Source organism: Nelumbo lutea, chromosome 5 (genome assembly GCF_056320005.1).
Source record: "Nelumbo lutea isolate HS-2025 chromosome 5, American lotus-T2T, whole genome shotgun sequence".
Lineage (NCBI taxonomy): Eukaryota > Viridiplantae > Streptophyta > Magnoliopsida > Proteales > Nelumbonaceae > Nelumbo > Nelumbo lutea.
This window is the reverse complement of record NC_142688.1, coordinates 54,564,029-54,586,931: the sequence shown is the minus strand read 5'-3', so window position 1 is coordinate 54,586,931 and position 22,903 is coordinate 54,564,029. Positions and strand designations below refer to the sequence as shown.

Below are 22,903 nucleotides of genomic sequence, written 5' to 3'. Positions count from 1 at the left end.
AGAGGTCATCTCTTGTCGGGCAGTGTATGATCATTAAGGGCTGAGAGGTTAAGTGTAAGACCATTGAGGATAATACCTGATGGGATAATCTTGCATCTGCCCACAGTCCCTGGGTGTTACAAGGTGGCTTGGCCCAGGGACCACTTAGGGTAAGTGTTGGGCCCATAGAGCCCATTTGATGGGTTTCAAAGGGTGCACTGTCTTAACAGTGTATTCGACCAGGCCTTATAACAAAGGCTGGGCCGAACCCATGTTGCTGATGTGTAGATCAATGCTTGGGTCCCACACCATACAAGGAATCCCAACTGGGCAGCAGTTAGGAAGGTTGAGTGAGCACATAAGCTTGATGGGCCTAAAGCCCATTTCGAACTGGGCTATTTATTTAGTTAATTAAAGGGGCGAATTCTGAGATGGATTAGCAGATAGGATAGGGTCTTAATCCTATCCACTCAGAGAGTCCAGATCTGAATGTGATTCAGATCTAGAAACCTCCTAATGGGATTAGGATAAAGCTAATCTAATCTGCAAATAAGATAAGGGTTTATCCTTATCACTAGAAGAGAAGGCTGATCCAAATATGATTTGGATAAGCACCTCCTAATGGGATTAGGAGCTGATCTTTTAAGTTAACAAAAGAAGGAAGGGGTGGCAGCCTTGAGAGAGACCAAGAAACACATCAGATCCTCTTTAGTGCTGAAATCAAGAAGAGAGAATTCTGCACCCTGCGAATACTCTCTTGCCGCCTCCCTGCTCTAGCCGCCCTGTTTGCCAGTTCGATCTCCAGCTATGGGAGAAGTCAATATTGGATCTTGACATCAGTTCTTTGAGAAATGATTGAAAATGAAGTTGTGCTCACGTTCCATCCTACTGTTTCTTGCGAATGACAGAGTTCTTGGGGAAGAACACTGCTGATTCTGCTCCATCATGCACTGCGCCATCTTCAGTGGGAGCAGTCTTTGGATCCTTCCTTGGGCGTGAACACCTTCTTTGGGAGATATTACTTCTCCGTATCAGGTATTATTCTCTCCCACTCCTTTTGGTTCAGATCTGGTTCAGTTTAAGGTTCAAGATTGATCGTTGAAAATATGATTTTCTAAATAGGGAATGTGATTCCCAGTTGAAGGGAGAGAAAAATTTTTGAAATTCGCCCCTTATTCTGCAATATTTGGGCGTCCATGGGATGGATCTCTCATCCTTTCACAAGCTATGTTTGACTTTAAAACCAATTGCTTCATGCCCAATTCTTATGCAAAATGAACAAAATTGGGGTAGTAATTCATACTGTACATGATCCTTACCATGTAAGAGGGAAAGGGATTTCTTGCACCAAAAGGAGGGAAAGAGAAAAATATAAAAAGGAGGAAAAGAAAAACAAAAAACAAATAGAAATTAAATTATGCAAAATGAACAAACATTAGAAAACAAAAAGTCGAGAACATAAAAAGGGGGGAAAGAGAAAAACAAAGAGAAATTAAATTTCATAAATTTAATAGCCTTCAAACCATATTTAATTCTATAAATTAAATGGGTAAGGAGTTGGATCTAAGGACAACAACTACAAAAGGGAACCATCTTGGCTTTCTTTATCCTTGTTCACCAATACTGTAACTGATTTCATTTATTCTTTTCGTATTGTTTATGCAATTTGAAAGTGTGAAACACAACATTGGTATTGGTATTATATTGAAGGAATTAATCCATGTGAACTATGCTTATTGGAATATGAGCCTTTTATCAAATTAACAGTGGTCAAAATAGAATTTGATTAAAACAATTGAAACTTTATTACAGTAGTTTCGTGGTTAAAGAAAGATGTATAGAAAATAGCTTCTAAAAAGTGCTTTTCACTAACTAGAGTTAGATGCTGAAATGTCGTTGCTTTGGTGGGGACCCAAAAATTGAAGAATACTTGTGGTTTGTCCTTGACTTAAACTAGAAATAAAACTCAGATTCGTCTTGAATGAAACCTCTAAGTTCCGATCTTAACCGAAGATGGAAGAAGAAAACCTAGTATTAGTAAAGAAGAAAACCCAGATTTGAAGAAATATTGAATCCCACAGTCGATTCAAGGAAGTGACTCGAAAATGAGTGCTTTCATATATATAGATTTTTTGCCCTGTACTGAAGCTTGAAGAAGGAGGCCTTTTGCGATCTTTAATGGCTGAAGCTTGAAGAAGGGTTTCATCATTTGGAGTCTAGGATCGGCAAACTTTCGGTTCCTACTCCTTTTGTTCACCTTTACTCTATTTTTAAGTTAAAAAAAGTAAATTATTAAATCTAACAGAAGTTTTATCGTTTGGTCTCACTCCACACACTGAACAGAAGATGTGTTCATAGAAGTGTTCCCCCGCTTACATCGACTGTAGGAGATCTGGACTCGTTTTGAGGCATGTTCATTAAATCTTACAAGTTTGATTGGCATCCCATCAGTTGAACTATCAATTAAATTATTGGATCATACTTCTCAAACTAGAAGGATGAAATCATGTTTAACTTAGGTGTTGCAAATTTCAAGGTGGCCTTTAGAATAGATGCCCATCCAAGTCCTACTAAACATTGTGGTGTGGAGGAGGAGAAGGCAGATAATAAGTGGGAAAAGTCCAACAAACTTAGCCTAATGTACATGAAAACAAACCTTCTCCCTAAGGCTGTGTTGGAAACGATGCAAATGAGGTATAAAAACAACTTTTTATTGAATAAAAGAATACAATGGAGTTCCTAATTATACCAATGGAGTTCTTTATCAGAATATTCATCAGGCTTAGACTCAATTTCAATCCAAGTGCAATGCCGCATTTCCCGTGTGCCATACAAATCCTCACGAGAGCAAAAATTTCCAAAACAACTGTACTTCCGAGTTGCCAGAGAGTAAAACACACCATCTTGGCCGTGAAATCTAGGAAAATAAATCTTGTTTCCTGTTCCCTTTCTCGGAGCCGGCGTCAACAGTGATGCAGTACGGCTGACGAAGAATGTACAGTTATCCAAGCTCACCGCTTCCTCCCACTTCAGCCTGGACTCATTCAGCCTACGAACACAAATTGGGTTTCCAATGCGACCAACAAAAACCCCAAAAATCTTCCCATTGCACTCGGCCATGAAACTATTGTGAATGGAAATATTAGGTCCTATGACCTTTGGAAGAACAGTCCAACCATTCTCACCTAGCGAGGGATCAAAAGCTCCCACTCTCCCATCCTTACCCAAACAATAGAAACGTCCTTCATGGAAAACTGGATTGCTGTTGGATGCCACAAACTTCACTTTATTCTTGTTTTCTATTCTATAATTAGTCCAGTCGCTTTCTCCCCTACGACAGACATAGATTGTAACAGATTTCGGACTGCAATCAAATTGAGCGAGAACTACGCAATCTGAGCAAGTGGGTGGGGCTGAGAAAGAGACCCCAAAATTTCACAAGCATAGTCTATATCAGGAAGGTTGATTGTAGTTCTTGTGCTGGGATTGAAGAAGAAAATCGAGTTCCTGCCTCGAGACATTAACAACCACCCATACTTGGCGTGGCGGATGTCTGCATCCACTAATTCGAGGATTTCAAACGCATAGTTGTTGCTGTAGATCGGGAAGAAGAAACTGCACATACCTGCGCCCGGTGATGTAGCTTTTAAATTCCGTCGGAAGGACAAAAGACATGGACTAGAAAATCGTTTCGACGAGGTTGCAGGAGAGAGAGTGAGACATGGACTAGAACATCGTTTCGACAAGATTTCAGGAAGCGAACGGGGTGGAGGAGAGATCTGTAGCCACGCTTTACAGACGAGTTGGAGGCGAATGCAATCACCCACGAAGAGACCTAATTGAACCAACTCTATGAGATCCATGGGGAGGTCAGCCCACGGTCTTTTCTCATCCTCCATCTCTTGTTCTTGTTCTTCATCCTTCAGCTCTGCTGCTACTCCTCGCTCCTCCCCACAATCCAAAGCTAACTTCATCGCCATGTTCTGCGCAGGACGCGAATCCGGGAATAAAGAAAGAGAAGGAAGAAATAAACAGTGATTGATGGCTGATCATTCCATATTGTATCTCTCACGAGTCACGTCACGAGCTTATGTATATAGCCGGGGACCGGGGTTTCAAATTTGTTTCAGATCTCAACTTGGAAAAAGCCAAGTCACACTATTAAGTCCTAACTAAACTCCAATGGTCGAATCCAATTCTAATTCTAACTACTCTTTAAAAAAAAAAAAAGTCTAATTAAACTCCAATTCTAAATATGGTTGCTATGGTACGTACCACTGACTCCTCCATACACATCGGGCTGTTAATGGACGGGATATTGGCCCAAGACCAATTCTAGATTGGTCCAATTCAATGTTTAGACCATCCAATTTAAACCTGGTCCATTGACATCTGTACTCTTATCTTTTTGGTTCAATTCGCCCCGAGTTTAATATAAATCCATTAGAGATGGATTAAGCCCAATCCAATCCAATGAATATTTTGGACCATTGAGTTTGGACTGATCCAATTTAATATGTCTTATTGGTCCGTCTTCCAATCCAATTAAATTATTTTTGATTTGGATGGAATCCAACCAAATCCAGTCCATTAACACCTTTATTTAAACCGAGTTGGTGCTCGTTTCATTTGTATCCATGTCTGTTTATCTATTCTAATTTATCATTTGCTATTGTATGTAGAGTAGAAATTTATTAAGAATTTACATTTGCGCCTCACAACACATCCGCATCTTGTTTTGGGAACATCTCCCGATAACAAGTACGGGCAATGATGAGACATCACCAGGAGATGTTCCCGATACAAGATGGGGATGTGCTATGGGCATTGTGGGGCGCAGATGTGAACTCATTTATCAAGTACAATGAAAATAAATGCAGCACGGACACCCACCAATTCTCATTACCTACGGATGTTGGATAACAAATAGATTTTCTTTTTCTCCACCAAACTTACGGTCACTGAATAACTTAAAAGGGATATGATACATCACTGATAACTCTTGGTAACAAAATGACGATAGAATGTATAAACCAACATTTCTCATACTTGTATTTATTATTCATAGGGAGATGTTCCTAATACACAGAGGGATGTGGTTGTGAATTTAGTGTGAGGAGCGCTCTATGAGGAGCAGATCCCAATTTCTTTTATCCTGCTCGGCTTGACTGCCCCCTGGTCCCTTCCCACCAAAAGTAAAAAAGCAAAAGAAAAAAAAAAGAAGAAAACAAAAGAACAACAGGGCTAGTTGCATGTTTGATATAGACATCAATGAATGGGTCTCAACTAGGATATTGGCCATGACAAACTAAGTAATAACAATGAAATGGATTTTAACCATTTGATCTAGTTTTGGTTTTGCCTATAAATACTCCTTGTAACTTAAAAAAAGAATGTTAAAAGGGATATTATCTAAAACTCGCCATGATTTTTCACATTCTCTTAAATTTATCATGACTTTTCAAAACCTCAGATAGCCTTCTATTAATGAGTTTTATTTGTTTAAAACTCACATTCCGTTAGATTTCCGTTATTTCATTGTTAGTGATTATTAACAAAAGTTGTCCACATAAATATTTAAGTATTTTACAAAACCAATCTACCCCTGAATGGACAGTCAATCTTATTATTATGGCAACATTATGCCAAATTTGAGCCTGGGCTCACACTAGGCCTGCAAATTTTAGTATGTATATATGTTATTCTATGTTATAATATACTTTACATATAAATATTATAATATGATATTTATAGTATATTTATATATATATATATATATATATATATTATATTAATAATGTATAAAACAAATTTATATGCATATTGTAATATATGCTATTTAAAATAAAATATTATATATGTTAAAGATATAAGCCTAGTTCTTATGTTTTAGGCTTGGAACCTAGGTTGGGTCAGGCCTAGGCTATAGCAATTATCATAGGTACAAAGCCCGACCTAGGATCATTTTCACCCATGATCACTCCTAAATTTAACCCATCTAATCCGGATTAAACAAAAGAATATATATGTATAATTATTATATATGGGCAATTAAAGGTAATTTTGTCCTAAAAAATTGTAATAAGGTTGAGTGGCCATTTAGGGGTAGTTTGGTCATGTAAAATACTTAAATGTTTATGTGGACAATTTCTATTAATGATCACTAACAATAATTTAGCAAAAATCTTAATGTAATGTGAGTTTTGGACAATAAAACTAACTTTGGAGGTTTTGAAAAGTCATGGTGAATTTAAGAAAATATCCCTTCATTATAACATGGCTATCCTTAATTGTTTTGTATTGATGTTATCATTCCTGGCAAGCCTTTTTCTAGCAATCTTCGAGTTCTCTCCAGCAATGTTCAAGGTCCAAATGTTTCGACTTCTATAACGACATGGATGGGTGGTTTTTTTTTTTTTTTTTTGCACATTTTACGTCACTACAATTACAAGTTACAACTTCTTTTATGCACTTTTGGCTTTCTGTGGGGCCCATTCCTTGAATGTTTGAATGGTAGAACGTTAGAGAGAGTTTTATAACAGGAAACAATCTTGGGCCTCTCCCGCTTTCACGTTTTCAATTATGCCATGGATTGGGTGCCATAATACTTGTTTTCTCTATACCCCTTTAGGGTTTTGCATAGTTGATTCGGACTCATTTGGTAGGGAGATGCACTTTCTGGCTTCATCTCTGTTGGAGGTATTTAGCCGATCTTTTTGGCATTACCTATATTTGTGTCAATTGCAAAGATTTCTGAGACTATACCCATCCACAAAACACTACCCCTGTGCATTGGGAACATCTCCCCATACATAATAACATGTAAGAGAATGAGATATATCCCCATACATAATAACATGTAAGAGAATGAGATATTCCCATATGTGTCTGAGATGCTATATGGGTAGGTGTGGACTCTGAGACCATTACACTTTAGTTTCCATTTTACTCCTCAGTCCTCCAAAACAAACAACCTTCCTATAGTGTCACATGTCAGTGTGTTACTTGTTTTCTTTCGGAAGCCAAGTTACTTGTTTTCTCAAGTAGAAAGGGGATACTGGTATCTTTGCATAGTTCAGAATCACAACTCTAATTTACACTGTTCTAGACTTTAATTGAAATTGAGTGGGGTGGGGGGGGGGGTCTTTCGTGCTTGGGACCAGAATTTAATCGAACAATAGAATGGTTTACAAAAAAAAAAAAAAAAAAAAAAAAAACCGCATGTTGGAGGACAAACATTAAATAATCCTAAAATCTAAACTCTGACTACTGGTGGTTGTTAAATGTCTCGAGGCATGAGTTCAACTTTCTTCTTCAATCTCAGCACAAGAACTACAATCAATCTTCCTTGCATAGATTTTGCTTATGACATTTTAGGGGTCTCTTTCTCAGCTTCACCCACTTGCTCAAATTGTAGTTTTCGCTCATTTTGATTCCAATCTGAAGTGGGAAAGCGGGAGTTATTGATCCCTCACTCACTAGGTCAGAAGGGTTGGATTGTTTTCCCAAAGATCACAAGACCTATAATATTTACATTCTTTATAAAGTTATTTTTGCAGTTTTCATTGGTCGCATTGGAAATTCTCAGGCTGAATGAGTCGAGGTTAAAGCCTTGAAAGTGGAAGGAAACGGTAAGACAACATCTTAGGAGCAGAGGCCAAATGCAGCATTACACTTGGATTGAAATTGAATCAAACACTGGTAAATCCTGATTGAGTTGAGTTGGCCTTGGCCGGGGTGATGCCTGCGGTTTGAGTTGAGTTCGGATAAGGAAATGAATTAGTTTAATTGTAGTTGTATTGTTGTAATTTTAGAGCTAATTTGAAAAATCATTAAATGAGTTTCAGTTTGTAAATGGAAAGTCAAAATGCTGAGGTTGAGTGGGTTCAAGTAGAATAGTTGTGACTTAATAATATTAAAAGTCTAGTTAATGGGGCTAGACTCTAGAGTAGTTCAAGAATTAATCAATCCTAAGTAGTCTAAAAGTCTAGTCTTGGTTAACTTTTTGAAATCCTGAGAAGACCCAGAGTTCACTTTAGTTGCATGTGGGTGTTTAAATCTGTATCCAAATATGTAAACCAATTATTTTTAACTTCCTAGATTTTAGAAGTTGTATATCTGAAGGCTAAATAAATATTGATGTTTATACACAGAATTTGAATAAAAGTCCATATTAATTATAAGGAAAGTGACCAGTAATGTAGTTAGTGGTCATATTAATGTATACGTTAAGGCTAATTATATAGAAAGAGTAATCCATGCTTCCATATTTGCTATGTTTTGTTACTATTAATGGAAAGGAAGAAGGTATGTAAATTTGCACCAAGCAATTAAGGTGGCCACAGAGAGGGATCCTAAGGCCAATTTGATCCTTGGATAGGGTACCTTCTTGATTGGCCATGGTTTCACTCTGGTCCATACCAACTGCCATGATTGACCACTTGGACCTTTTATGCCTATTGGACCATGCTGGAGAAGTTGTGTTGGGATCTATAGGCCTCATTACATTGGCATGTTCATTCGTAATTGATTTGATTATATAGCCTGTTATACACAATTGTAGGAGCAGTAAATCCGAAATCCCAACTACATGCTGTGTTTCGAAAACCAGATTAAAGATCAAAGAGGGCTGGTTTTGTATATGTTTCCCAGTTTAACTGGGCAGATTTGCCTCAAAACGCCAGGTTTTCATAGACCCAGTTCTTGTCCAACCCTGTTCGATTGGCTGTCCAAGTACTGTTTTCAGAACATTGACTACATGGGTTAAGTCAATAGCCATATGTTCATCTGACCTTAATACCTACACTATTGTTCTGGACCTCTTTTGGAAGAGATTCAATCGGCTTCCCAAATTATACTAATACTTTTTGCCATCGTCGTCTGAGGTATTCGATTTGGAGATTATAAATATGCACTTAGATTTCCATAGCATCCATCTTGTAAAATGACAGTGCTGCTGTCATTTTGTTTTCATGATTATGTTACCATTAAAGTGTTCCGATCCAATTGTCCCAGCATGGGATGCTAATGTGAGTATCCCACATCGGTAGCATGGGATACTGTTGTGTAGTATATATGTGTTTGGGTTTCCTGCCTCTAACAACTAACTTTTAGGGTAAATTCTTTCGAGGCATGTATTAAACGGTATCAGAGCCTACAGTAGGCCTCTTAGTTGCAATCATGTAACATAGGTGGTCACGTGGGTATTGCATAACATATAATATAGACCGTACACTACCTTGTTAAACATTTCTCAGTTATTCTTCCTTGCCTCAACTCTCAATGTAGTTCGTCAATAAGATCAACCTTATTGGATATGCCCTTAGTTGCCTGCTTTTTTTTTCTCTTTATTTATTGCATGTTTGAGTCCAATAAAAGCTTTTGTGGACTAAATATTAAGAAATGTGAAATTAAGGAGCATTTGTTCTCCTTATTTCTAGCCTCCTATAATTTATTAATTTTTAGGCTACATATGAAAGTACTTGTGATCACAAGAAGTAATGGGAAATTAGATGTAGATTCTAAACCCAATCCACCCCCACCCTTGAATACAAGGAGAGTGAGGTTAACAAGGGTTTTACATTTTCATGTATAGGGAGGGCTTAGATTCTTAAAATCCCAACCCACTATGAGTTTTGGGGCGACTATGGGTTAGGAGGCTTAGGGAGATGGATAGGGTCTAGAATTTATAAAACCCTCCCCAAACCCACATTGTTGCCATTCCTATTTAGATTATAAACATTTGTGTTTATTCCCTATTCCTTCTTGGAGTGGAAAAAAGTATTTCATTTTCATAAATGACTATTCTCATTATGGTTATATGTATTTGATAAATCAGAAATTAGAGGTTCTTGATGCTTTTAAGATATACAAAACAAAAGTTGAACATCAACTCAATAAGAAAATCAAGGTGGTCCAATCTGATCGTGGTGGTGAAGACATGATGAGACTAGATGTAATCTAGGACCATTTGCTAGATTTCTACAAGATAGAGGCCTAATTGTGCAATACTCCATGCCAAGAATGTCTAAGAAAAATAGTGTGATTGAACAGAAAACTACATATTAAAAGATATGATAAGGAGCATGATAATTAACTCTACTTGAATCATTTGGAGTAAAGCCTAAAGACAACAGACAACATATATCCTAAATAGAGTACCTATTAAGGTAGTATTCAAGGCTCCTTTTGAGCTAGGGATGGGAAAAAAACTTAGCTTGAGTCATATGCATTTTTGAGGATATACTGTGTAGGCAAGAATATATAACACATGAAAGAAAACTTGATCTGAAAATAGTGAGTCGTTATTTCATTGGTTATAGTAAATGATTAAAAGGCTATAAATTTTACTACCCATCTAATAGTACCAAAATTATATAAACCTTGAATGCTACGTTCATTAAGGATGGTGACACTAGTGAGAGTTTTGAACCATGCCACATGGCATTTGAGGGAAAGTTGAATGGAAATACCTATATCAGTCCCTTGGGATGACTTAATTATTCTGGCAGCCACCATGCAAGATGATGATGAAAGTCATCAAATGTCAAAAACACAGACTTCACATAAATATGAAGTCACAGAGAGAGAGAGAGAGAGAGAAAGAGAGTAAGTTAGCTATCCCAAAACACTATGTAGGTTAATTACAAGAGAGTGACTATGTTTTGGTGAGAAAGAGGATGTTATAATATTTTCTCAAGCCAAGGATACTAGATCAACCTCTTTGTGGTTAATACCATGAAGGATGAGTTAAAAATCATGAAAAAGAACCAAGTCTAAGATCTCGTTGACTTACTAGAGTAAGTCAAGACTGATATAGCGCGATCTAGTTGTTCCTTGTTGGAGGTGACTTGGCTTCTAGTTGGATGATAGACTAGGTTGATCTGCACAGAGGAGGATTAGAGAACCCGGGGTTGGTAGCCCGGTGAGGTCACTCTGATGCTTAAGTTAGACGACTGTTGCGAGCTAAAAAGCTTAAGAGTGTGGAGAGATAGAGAGCAGAGTAATCACACGTACCTTGTGCCCTCGGGGTTGGAGCCGTTATATAGTTGAGTCCTCGCGGGTTTCGCAGAGCGGTTCTAGGATTCTCGTCACAATGAGATCTGTTTCCACATTAATTGAGGGATAACGTCATCAACTGATAAGGCTTATTAATTCCGCCCGAATCGAGTGGGGAGGAGATAATGCTAGCTGTTACATGGCATGATCCTGTGTGGTCTGAAATCCGTTGGAGGGATTTCCGGGGTCACCACGTAGTGATCCGAAGTTGGTATCCCTGAGCTGATGCTTTTAGGTTCCGAACTGAGTCGAATGCCGAAGTGCCTTGGGGTCGAAGTTATTCTATTGCAATCTGGTATTGAGGTGATCTCGTCCGAGCCAAGGTCACCTTATCCCAAGGTGGTTGAATATCCAAGCTCGATCTATTGTGGACTGGTCGTGTTAGGCTGAGTTGTCATCTCTTGGTCAGGTCATGTCCACTTGTCCCCTCTTTACTAGATCAGGCCAAATCACCCTTCATCAATTGCTTCCCACTCCCCAAGCCAGGGGTCCCGACTCGGTGCGAGGAGTTCATGACAAGTCCAAGTGGATTTGGCCTGAGGTTCACGCAGCTTGTTAGGCGAATCACTGGTCGGACCTGTTCGGCTGCCCGGCTCAACCAGGAATAACCCAGGTCATGACTGGTCTACGCAGAGACGTCACGCGATCTATAAAATCCGTGGATGTCAAAAAATGCGCTAAACCGATTTCAAATTCGGGGGTCGGGCAGCCAGTTTTCCTAGGAGTCATTGGATTGCTTCGATCTCGATCGTTGATTCTTGGACACAATGGCTATAAATAGGGGGCTCGAGACTCATTTGCTTCGCCACAAATTTGCTAGCCTTCGATCTGAGGTCGTGTTCAAGTTCCTTAGCTCGGTTTCTCCAGTTCGGTGTCTTCTTTCAGTTTGGTCTCTCCTTGGTGAGTCTTCCCTAGCTCTCCTTTCCGATTCAGTTGTCATTTCCATGTATAGTTTTAGCTTTGATAGTCTCCTAGATGGGAGCGATGAATCCGCTAGGGCCGAGGTGGGTACCTCGGCTCAGGTCGTAGATCGCCTCACCGAAGAAGCTACTTCGGGTCAAGAAGCGGATCGCCTCCAGTGGTCTGGCATCCACTTCGCACCGAGGTTGACAGCTAGATAACTTTGACCCATCGACAATGACAGCGGACAGGCTCCAGACCTTAGTAGCTTGGTATAGGCTTCTGAGCAACCTTGTTTATAGTCTTCCTCTAGGTAACTTTCCCTGGGAGCACGATCACGATGAGATCGTGATCTTCGAGGAGGAGCTCGCAACAGGTCTTCGTCTTCCACTTCACCCCCTAATCGTCAAAGTCATTAAACTTTTTAACATTACCATAGACCAGTTGCACCCGAACTCCATTCGCAATGTATTAGGAACCATCTCGCTCTTCCACGACTACAACCTGCCCCTTGATCTTGATATTTTTTTCTTCTATCCTTTCAATAAAAAAGAACTCCTCTTGTGTTCTCCCCAAGCACAGGCAGACTTACTACTTGTCCCCTCATCCGAGATACAAGCTCTTGCACAGACTCCCAAACAAGGTCTTGACCTGGAAAAGGGGCTACTTTTTGGTCCGTAACATTGAGGGATGACCTTTCTTGATCCACTAGAGGGCGGCCATCCAAGATCCCGATGTCAGGCTGGACTTGAAGACAAGGGAAGCACTCCAATCCTGGGCGGAGCTCAATCTCAAGTTCGCGGACTATGTGACTGAGGACAAGCTCGTGCAAGCCGGTCTGAGTCATGGTAGGACGTTACTCGTTGTGTTGCCTTTGTTTTATTTCAATACTATTTCTGACATTCTGCTTTTGTTCCAACAACCATGAAACTCCCTGCGAACGAACTCCTTGGCAGAATGAAGGGGAAGAAGAAGTGAGCTACCAAAAGAGCTCGCATCGAGTCTTCGTAGGCTACCGTCCCTGAGCCAGAGCAGCCCTCCGCTGTGCAACCTCCAGTGATTGATCTGGTCGAGGAGGAACCAGGAAAGGTCTCCCCGCCCCGTGTGCCCGAGGAGGCAACATTTTCGGAGCCTGCCCCTACGTCTACCGCTTCTTCAGGTAGAGAGGAGGCAGTTCGGAGCATCCTGACTCCGAAGTATATCCTTCTCAAGAGCAAGAGCATGGTATATGCCGAGGAGGTCGCTAACTAGGCCGAGCTGTCAATCGCTCAACTCGGAGCTCGAGTGGCTACCCATTGTATGGTGGTAAGTTCTATCTTGACTTTCAATTTTGCACTTGAAACTTTTTTTGTACTAACTACTATTCTTCTCTTGGCAGGTGAACTCCGTTGTACATGCTCTGATGTACCAGTCCAAATTAAACCTGAAGCGAGCTCTTGCAACTGAGTCCTCATCTCACAAGGCTCACACCGAGCTAAACCTAGCCCGCAATGAAAATAACCAATTGAAGAAAGATGCGTGGGCTCAAAAAGAGTTGATTACACTACTGATGTCCGAGGAGGAGGAGCTCACGGGGCAAAAAGTGGCGCTGAAGCGAGAGGTAGAGAATCTCGAGGCCCTCGTGAAGAAGTGAGCTGAGATACTCCTCCAGGCAATGGAGGAGGCCAAGACCAAGGTCGTTGAGGAATATAAAACCTCGGAGGAGTTCTATGGAGAGTTGATCGAGGCGATGACGGAAGGCTATCACAAGGGCTCCAAGCTCAGCAGGTGGCTAACCCGACGTGAATTCCCTCAGCTCGACTTGAGCGCCATTACTACTTCGAGGGTCATAGATGAGATGGCTGTCGAAGCTACCGAAGGTTCGGACTCCAAGGCAAAAAGTGACAGCGAGCTACTCATCAACATCGAAGAGACCAATGCTAACGAAAGTATGGACCCTCCTGTTGGGGCCTCAGACAAGGGAAAAGAGCACCAAGACGAATAGACTATCTTCTATATTGTATACCCTGGGCCTCCGAACTCAGTCTATAGTGGTTTTTTTGTACCAAACTCTTATATTAATGAAATACACTTTTGACTTATCTTTTTGTTCAAAAATGTTCAAAGTGCAAATAACTCCCTAACTATCGAATTAATCAAGTAGGAGTAGATGCATAGGTTACCCCGAACTGTCGAGCTACCGAGCTAGACAACATGTAAGGGTAACCGAAAATAGAATTTTCCCATGGAAATTACCCCAAACTACCGATCTGGACTACTAGTAGGGTATATACCCGACCTGCCTACACACGGGCTACTCGCTTAGATGTCGGTTGTCCCTTTGAGCTAGTGTGTCCAACCTATTATTATATGCCAAACTGGGCTAGACATCGTACGGTTTATACCTGAACTGTCTATGCCTTAGGCATTAGGGGTAGTTTGCCTATGCCGAAGAGGCGAATAGGACTTGTCTGCCCATGCCGAAGATGCGACTAGGACTTGTCTGCCCATGCCGAGGAGGTGAATGGGACTTGTCATAATGCTGAGTTCTTATGTCAGTTCGGCATCATGACCCTTGGGCTTCTAGGAGTGACTCGCGGTCCTCTCTCCAGTTCGACAATCACAGGTAGTATCATCTCAGGTTGCCGATGTTCCACGCTCGAGGTACTTGTTTTCCTTCTAAGGTCTCGAGCTCGTACATACCTTCCCCGAGTACCCGTCTTACTTGGTATAGACCTTCTCAGTTCGATCTGAGCTTACCGACACCGTGCTCAAGTACCATAACCTTCCGAAGAACCAGGTCGCTGACACGGAAGTGTCGTTTCTTGACCCTAACGTTATAGTACTGAGCCACTCTCTGTTGGTAGGCCCATAACATACTGGGTAGCTCATCTACCCATAGTCCTTTGGCTTGAGCTAAGCGGGCCTTCAATCCACGGAGTATGGCTCTGTTGGTGACTTCCGCTTGCCCGTTTGCCTGGGGATGTGCTACTGAGGTGAAGTTTTATTGTATTCCCATCTCAGCACATCAATTTTGGAACTTGATGTCCTCGAACTGCTTTCTGTTGTCAGAGATGAGTACCCAAGGTAGCCCGAAGCAATATATTATATTCCTTTTAGAAGAAATTTTATATGTTGCAGGTTGTGATCATCGTTAGGGATTCCGCTTCCACCCACTTCGTGAAATAATCCACTACTACCACTAAGAATCTCCTTTGTCCTATCGCTGGCGAGAACGGGCCAAGAATGTCGATTCCCTACTATGCAAAGGGCCATGGGCTGGTGAGGTATTTAAGGTCGGTAACAGGTCGGTGGTGGAAGTTGGCATGCCTCTGACACTTGTCGCACTTTTTGATGAGCTCGAGTGTGTATGCCTTCATTGTGGGCCAGTAGTACCCTTGTCATAGCGCTTTTTGGGTGAGAACCCTACCCCTCAAGTGTCTGCCACACAAGCCCTCATGGGTGTCCTGGAGAACGTGCTCGATCTCTAAGGGTCGCAAGCAACGCAGGTAGGGGAGCATGAAAGATCTCCGACACAATTGTCTGTCTATAATGACGTATTTAGCTAATTGGCGCTCTACCCTTCGAGCGGCATTACAATCTGTAGGGAGGGTCCCATGAAGCAAATAGCTCATGAGTGGGTCAATCCAACTCGGCTCTGCTTGTACTATAGGAGCAATCTCTCCTTCCCCCCCCCCCCGAGAATGCTAGGCCGAGGCAAGTTCTCTATGTACACGGTCCGCATGGTGTTGTTGCTTGTGCTGGCTAACCGGAAGGCATCGGCCTCAGCATTCTCGGATCTCAAGATCTACCTGATGAAGTAAGATAGGAAGCCGCGTAGAACCTCTCTGACCTTGGCTAAATAGGCAGTCATGGTGGGGTCATGGGTTTCGTACTCACCGCTGACTTAGTTGACCACGAGCGGGTAGTTGCTACAGATCATGAGGTGATTAGCCTTTACTTCCTTCACTAAGGTGAGCCCGGCTACTAATGCCTTGTACTCTGCTTCATTGTTGGATGTTGCAAACCCGAACCGGAGTGCGTATTCCAGTTTCACCCCGCTTGGACCGTACAGAATTATGCCCGTGCCACTTTCTTGCTGATTGGACGAGCCGTCAACGTGGAGGATCCAGGGCTTCTCATCCTAGGTCAGACTTGCTCAAACTGGGATTGGTGTCACGCTGGTTGAAGCTTCCTCCGTGTGCTCGAGCTCGGCCAGTTTGAGGGTTGCGGTGCTGAACGTGCATTCTGCCACGAAAACGACTAAGGCTTGGGCCTTAATCACCATCCGAGGTTCATACCGGATGTCGTACTCACTGAGTTCGATAGCACATTTCATCAGTCTGCCAGATACCTCGGGCTTGAGTAGGATCTAACTCAGAGGTTTGTTGGTGAGGACGATGATTGTGTGAGCTTTGAAGTAGGGACGAAGGTTCCAAGCTACTAGGACTAGCGCGTACGCCAACTTCTCGATCTCTAGATACCTTGTTTCAGCATCCTACAAAACCTTACTAACATAGTAGATGGGTTGTTGGACCCGATCTACCTCTTTTATTAGTACCGAGCTGACTACCTCGTCGCTCACAAAGAGGTACAGCTTTAAAATATCTCCCTCCTCAGGTCGGGTCAAAACCGGGATACTAGCTAGGTACTTTTTTAGCTCCACGAAGGTGAGCTGACACTCTGCGGTCCACTCGAAGTCCTTGCTTTTCTTTATGGCTTTAAAGAAAGGCAAGCAGTGATCTGCCGACTTAGACATGAAGCGGCTCAGAGTGGCTATCCTGTCGTTTAGTCTCTAAATCTGTTTTATTTTGCAAGGTGGTCTCATATCTAAGATGGCCTTTATTTTCTCGAGGTTGGCTTCAATGTCACGTCGGTTAACTATGTAGCCTAGGAATTTATCCAAGGTGACACCGAAGATGCACTTATTGGGATTTAATATCATGGTTATATTTACACAAAATTTCAAAGACACATTGCAAATCATTCAATAAGAAATTTGAAAATTGGGTCTTAACGACCATATCATCTACATAGAACTCAACTTTGTTACCGATTAACAGTTCAAAAATCCTATTTACAAGTCTTTGGAAGGTTGCCCCAGCATTTTTTAGTCCGAAGGGCATAACCTTATAACAATACAATCCGAGCTCGGTTATGAAGGTCATTTTTTCTTCATCGGCAAGGTCCATCCTAATCTGGTTGTATCCCGAGTACGCATCCAGAAAGCTCAGCAACTCATGCCCTGAGGTCACATCCACTAGGCGGTCGATCTTGGGCAGCAGGAAACAATCCTTTGGGTAGGCTCGATTCAAGTCGTTATAATCGACGCACATGCACCATTTACCATTGGCCTTTTTTACCAGAGCAACGTTAGCTACCCAGCTCGGGTAATGGACCTTCCTAATGAAATCGGCTACTAGGAGTTTCCTGACCTCCTCATCCACTATCCTCCAGTGCTCTGGGACGAGGTTGTGTTTTTTCTATCTGACGGGCCTGACTAAGGGATTAGTATTTAGCTTGTAAGTTAGGACCTTGGAATCTATGTCGGGCATTTCTGCCACGGACCATGCAAACACATCTAAATATTTAACTAAAAACTTATCAGCTGAGAGCGAAGTGGTTCCTCGGTCGAAGCACCGATCTGGGGAGTCTTAGCTGGATCCGTTGAGACTGGGATGTGAACCGTCTCTTATGTTGGTGTAGCTCGCTCCTCTGCTTACTCTATAGGTCGCTCGAGCATGATGTCAGCCGCTAGCTTGGCTTTCCCCTTGAGGGCGACAACGTAGCATTTGCGAAACTCGAATTGGTCACCTCGCACAACCCCTACTCCATAGTCAATAGGGAACTTCATCGCCAAGTCTTAGGTGGATACTACCGCATGTAGGGCATGCGTAATTGGCCGACCTACTATGGCATTGTATGGGGATGGAGTCACGACCACTAAGAAAGTGTGCTCAAACCTTACAATATTGGGCCATGTGCCGACCTCTACAAGTACTAAGACTCGCCATAGTGATCTGAGCTCTTCGCCGCTGAAGCCTACCAAGGGGGTAACTGTTGGCTTGAGATCGCTTTCTTGGAGCTGGAGCTTATCGTAGACGTCCTTGAACAAAATATTGGCTGAGCTACCCGAGTCTACTAGGACGCGCTTGACTTCGAAATCACTTATCCTCAACTTTATCACCAGTGCGTCATCGTGAGGATATTGGATCCCACGCGCATCATCTTCTGTAAAGTAGATGGGATCTTCGAGCCTGGGTCACTTCGGCGGATTCTGCTCCTCGTTCCCTAGTTCGCGAACTGAACCTCGACCTGCTACCGAGGTGCAGCCATTGATGATGGACCCGCTAGTAATCATGTTGATCACTCCAAGGATCGACCTTTCTTCGGGCAACTGCTGTGGCGGCTGCTCACTCTATCTGTTGCTGGATTCGGGGGTGTTTCTTCTCTGGTCCCCCCTGCCAATCTATTTGGCGATCTACTTGGTTCCTATCTTCTCTTTGGATAAAGTTTTTAGATATCTGCGATGGATAAGTTCTTTAATCTCATCGCGGAGATTTCTACAATTTTCGGTACTATGACCGTGGTCTTTGTGAAAATGACAATACACATTCCTATTTCTGGAGGCGGGATCCCCCCTCAACCGAGGTGGCCACTTAACATAAGAGGAGTCCTTGATCGCCATAAGAATTTCTCATCGCTTCACTTTGAGGGGTGTGTAGTTCGTCCTTTTAACCGGCGAAGTTCAGAAACGCCAACCTGACTTATGAGATTGAGAAGGAGATCGGCTCCTGGACTTGTCTTCTCCCCTGGTCGGGGACTTGCTCTTTCTTCATTTATTGCCACCATTACTTGTGTTGTCACCTTCTCTTTTCCTCTTTCTATCGGATTTTCAGTCTTTTGATTCATCTCCTCCTCAGGCCTGATGAACTGATCGACGAGCTTGAGGAATTTGGTGATGTCTTTAGGCTTGTTGGTCACTACATGCCACTTGAACTCCCTGTGGGTTATACCTTTCTTCGCTGCCATGAGCCTCACTGTTGGATCAAGATTGGGGATCTGCAAGCAAGTGTCATTGAAGCATTTAATATAGCTTCTAATAGACTCCCCTTCTCTTTGGACTATGTTGAGGAGGCTTTTTTGGGACATCGGGCACTTCTTGCTGGTAATGAAGTGCGAGGTGAACAATTCTATGAACTGCGCCCAACTTTTGATCATTCCTGGTGCGAGGTTCCAGTACCATGTGCGAACTACTCCTTTGAATGTGGTGGAGAAAGCCATGCACATGCAGGACTCGTCAGCCCTGGCTAGGTGCATCTGGGACTGAAAGGAGTCTACATGGTCATTTGGATCAAAGGATCCGTCATACATGTCGAGAGGAGGCATTTTGAAGTCCTTCGGCATCGAGGTCGCCAGGAGCTCGGAAGAGAGATGGGACAACCCAGAGAGGAGAGGAACTATCTTTTTTGATGTTGAGCTCTCATCCTCTTTACCTTTTACTTGCTCTAGCTAGCTAGGCCTGGCGAGCTGGCTCTTCTAAGCTGCAGTTCAGCGCACTTTGCGACTTCTTTGTTGCTGCTTCTTCATCGGCTCCGCATTAGTGTTGCTGACCTCTGTATGGTCAGGTACTATTCTGGCGTGGAGTGGCTCTAGATGTTGAGGCTGACTACCATGGATGGAAGGGCCTCGCCTTGAGTTCGCGGCTAGAACCCCAAATTGGTTACCTGCGAGGGAACCTTCTTGATGCGAAAGCCGAGGTAAAATAGCCCTGGTGGGTTGAGTGTCTCCTGATCTGCTTCGAACGTTGCCCTGTGAAGCAGGCGGAGTGATCTGTCCGTCCCTCCTACTACGGGGTGAGACCTGGCTCCCAAGAGGAAGTGGAACCTAGGAAGTCTCGCCTCGACGGGGAGAACAAGTGTTCTGCAGACAAGGTTGATTATGTTGTACTACAGGGTGTCGGGGTGGAACCAACTGTTGATTTTGCTACAAAGGAGGGACTTGTTGCTGATACTGTTGCTGATGGAATTGGTGGACTTGTTGTTGATAGTGCTGGAACTGTTGGACCTGAAGTAGTATGGTGAACTGAACGATGCAGATAGACAGGAACTGAGGCTGCCCCCCGGAGACATTCACTTCATTGTTTTGTCCGGCGTTGCTAGAAGATGCCATGGATTTGAGTTTGTTATTGATGGTGGAAAAGGATTTCTTGTAGCGTTTCCCACAAACAGCGCCAAATGATGTAGCGCAATCTAGCTGCACCCTGCTAGAGGTGACCTAGCTTCCAGTTTGACAGCAGACTAGGTTAATCTACAAGAGGAGGATCAGAGAACCTGGGGTTTTTAGCCCGACGATGTCTCTCCGATGCTTAACTTGGCAGGCTATTGCGAGCTAAAAAGCTTGAGAGTGTAGAGAACTAGAGAGCAGAGTAATCACGTGTACCTTGTGCCCTCGGGGTTGGAGCCTTTATATAGTTGAGTCCTCGCGGGTTTTACGGAGTGGTTCCGGGATTCTCATCACGATGAGATCCGTTTCTGCGTTAATTAAGGAATAACGTCGTCAACCGATAAGCCTTATTAATTCTGGCCAAATTGGGCAGGGAGGAGATAATGCTAGCTGTTACACGGCATGATCCCGTGTGATTCGGAATCCATTGGAGGGATTTCCGAGGTCACCACGTAGTGATCCGAAGTTGGTATCCCCGAGTTGATGCTTTTAGGTTCTGAACTGAGTCGAATGACGAAGTGCCTTGGGATCGAAGTGATTCTAGTGCGATCTGGTACCGAGGTGACCTTGTCCCGAGGTGGTTGAATATCCGAGCTCGGTCTATTATGAACTAGTCGTGTTAGGCTGAGTTGTCATCTCTTGGTCAGGTCATGTCCACGTGTCCCCTTTTTACTAGGTCAGTCCAGATCACCCTTCATCAAAGGCCATTGCTTGCAAATAGGTTTTCAAAACATGTAACTCAAAAGGCAAAATTAAAAGATATAAAGCCAAGCATGTCATTAAGGGTTTTACTCAAAGAGAACGAATTGACTATAAAGAGATATTACCCCTTATTTCAAAGAAAGATTCTTTTCAGAGTTATAATGGCATTGGAAGCTTAGCTTGACTTAGAGTTGCATCAAATGGATGTGAAAATTGCATTTCTAAATATTAACTTGTTTAGGGATGCCTATATGATTCAACCAAAAGGGTTTGAGATCGAATGCAAGGAATATTTAGTTTATAATCTTCAAAAATCCATTTATAAGTTAAAATAGGCATCAAAACAATGGTACTTAAATTTTGATGCAATAATTTCCTCATATAGGTTCAAGGAAAATACAATAGATGAGTGCATATACTTGAAGGTTAGTGAGAACAAGTTCATCATATTGGTTTTGTATGTTAATGATATTTTACTTGCCAATAGTAATATTGGCCTACTACATGAGACCAAACATTTTTTGTCTTAAAATTTTGAGACGAAGGCTCTTGGTAAAACATCATTTGTCATTGGCTTTGAGATTCATGGAGATAGGTCTCGTGGATGTCTTAGCTTGTCACAAAGAGTATATCGATTGAGTTCTAGAAAGATTTGACATGCAAAACTATAAAGGTGGAAAGGCGTTTATCATCAAAAGTGATGAATTTGGTAAATTTTAGTGTTAAAGAAATGACCTAAGCATGACCAAATGAAAAATGTTTCCTGTGCATCAATAATTAGGAGCTTAATGGATGTTTAAGTCTATACACAACTAGATATTGCATTTTTTGTTAGGATGTTGAGAAAATATCAGAGTAATGCAAGCATGTATCATTGACAAGTAGCAAAATAGGTTATGGCAAGCAAGAATTATATGCTCATATACATTATACAAGAAGACAAAAAAACTTGAAGTGATGCGAAATTTAAATTCTTACGTTGCTGGTTGTCAAGATACCAGTAAACCCAATTTAGGTTATATTTTCATGATGGATGCATGATCAAGCCATATTATATAAGAGCATCAAATAAACAGCTACAATTTAATTAACGATGGAAGCCAAATTTGTTGCATGCTATGAAGCCACAAATCATCCATTATAGTTATGGAATCTCATCTAAAAGTGGTGGATTTTATCTCCATGCCATGGGTGAATTTTTATGACAGTTCCACTACAATTATGTTTCCTTGGAATAACAAGAATACATGAAGCTCCCAATATATAACATACCTTGTTATAAGAGAGAGTATACAAAACTAGATAATGTCCATAGAGCACATGAGTACATAACAAATGATTATTGATTTCATAACCAAGGGCTTGGCACACATATGCTATACTTTGAGAATTGAATGTATCTCATATAAGGCTTGCTAAGGTATGATAAGGTAGTGGAGTAGTAGGTCTCAACTACTCAAGTTGTGACTTAAGGTGTCAGAATGAGTGCATTAAACATTGAATTGGACCAAACCTAGCATGTTCCTATAATTTCTGATAAGTGGAACAACTAGGTGATGCTTTTAATCCCTATTCTTGATATTGATATCCGATTGAGTTTCAGATTTGTCTAACTTTGATACCAGCCAGTGAGATCCTTCTAAGGTCAAATATCTAGGTATGTTGGGACAATCGAGGATGATATATCGACTCATGATCAATGTGATAGGATTTGTTACTATTTATACAATTTCCTCTTTGGATTCTATAATTTGTAGACAATAGGATTATCTAAATCCTCAATGAAGGATCTAATGGTGTTGGAAGTTCGACATCATGTCATAAAGACAAAGAGGAAAAAAGTCATCCCCTTAATGTGGTATCAAGTGTTTATAGTAAAGTGATTGATTACAAGTGATTAATTAAGTTGTATTGACTTGATTATCACATAATGGGGGTGAACAAATAGACTTAAGCCTTTAGGATGGAAGTTTTACTTAGCTCCTCAAAGAGAGAATGTTTTCATCCTAAAATTGTTTCTTATGGGCCTATATCAATTTTATTGCCACGCCAAATAGAA

General features: G+C 41.8%; 1 protein-coding gene across 1 annotated transcript; it reads right to left on the bottom strand.

Moving 5' to 3' along the window:
• Positions 1-2,718: 2,718 nt before the first annotated feature.
• On the bottom strand, positions 2,719-3,959 carry LOC148852486 (F-box/kelch-repeat protein At1g57790-like). The gene is made up of 2 exons (XM_088945803.1): positions 3,605-3,959; positions 2,719-3,392 (listed from the first exon to the last, which is right to left on the bottom strand). Exons 1-2 carry the CDS (start codon positions 3,957-3,959, stop codon positions 2,719-2,721), a joined length of 1,029 nt encoding a protein of 342 aa, XP_088801929.1.
• Positions 3,960-22,903: the final 18,944 nt, after the last annotated feature.

What these genes read in the sequence shown, in the direction of transcription:
- LOC148852486 (XM_088945803.1), bottom strand. Translation starts at nt 3,959, where the DNA reads ATGGCGATGAAGTTAGCTTTGGATTGTGGGGAGGAGCGAGGAGTAGCA. An exon ending in AGCTACATCACCGGGCGCAG is followed by an intron (nt 3,393 to 3,604) that starts GTATGTGCAGTT and finishes TCTCTTTCTCAG; the next exon opens with CCCCACCCACTTGCTCAGAT.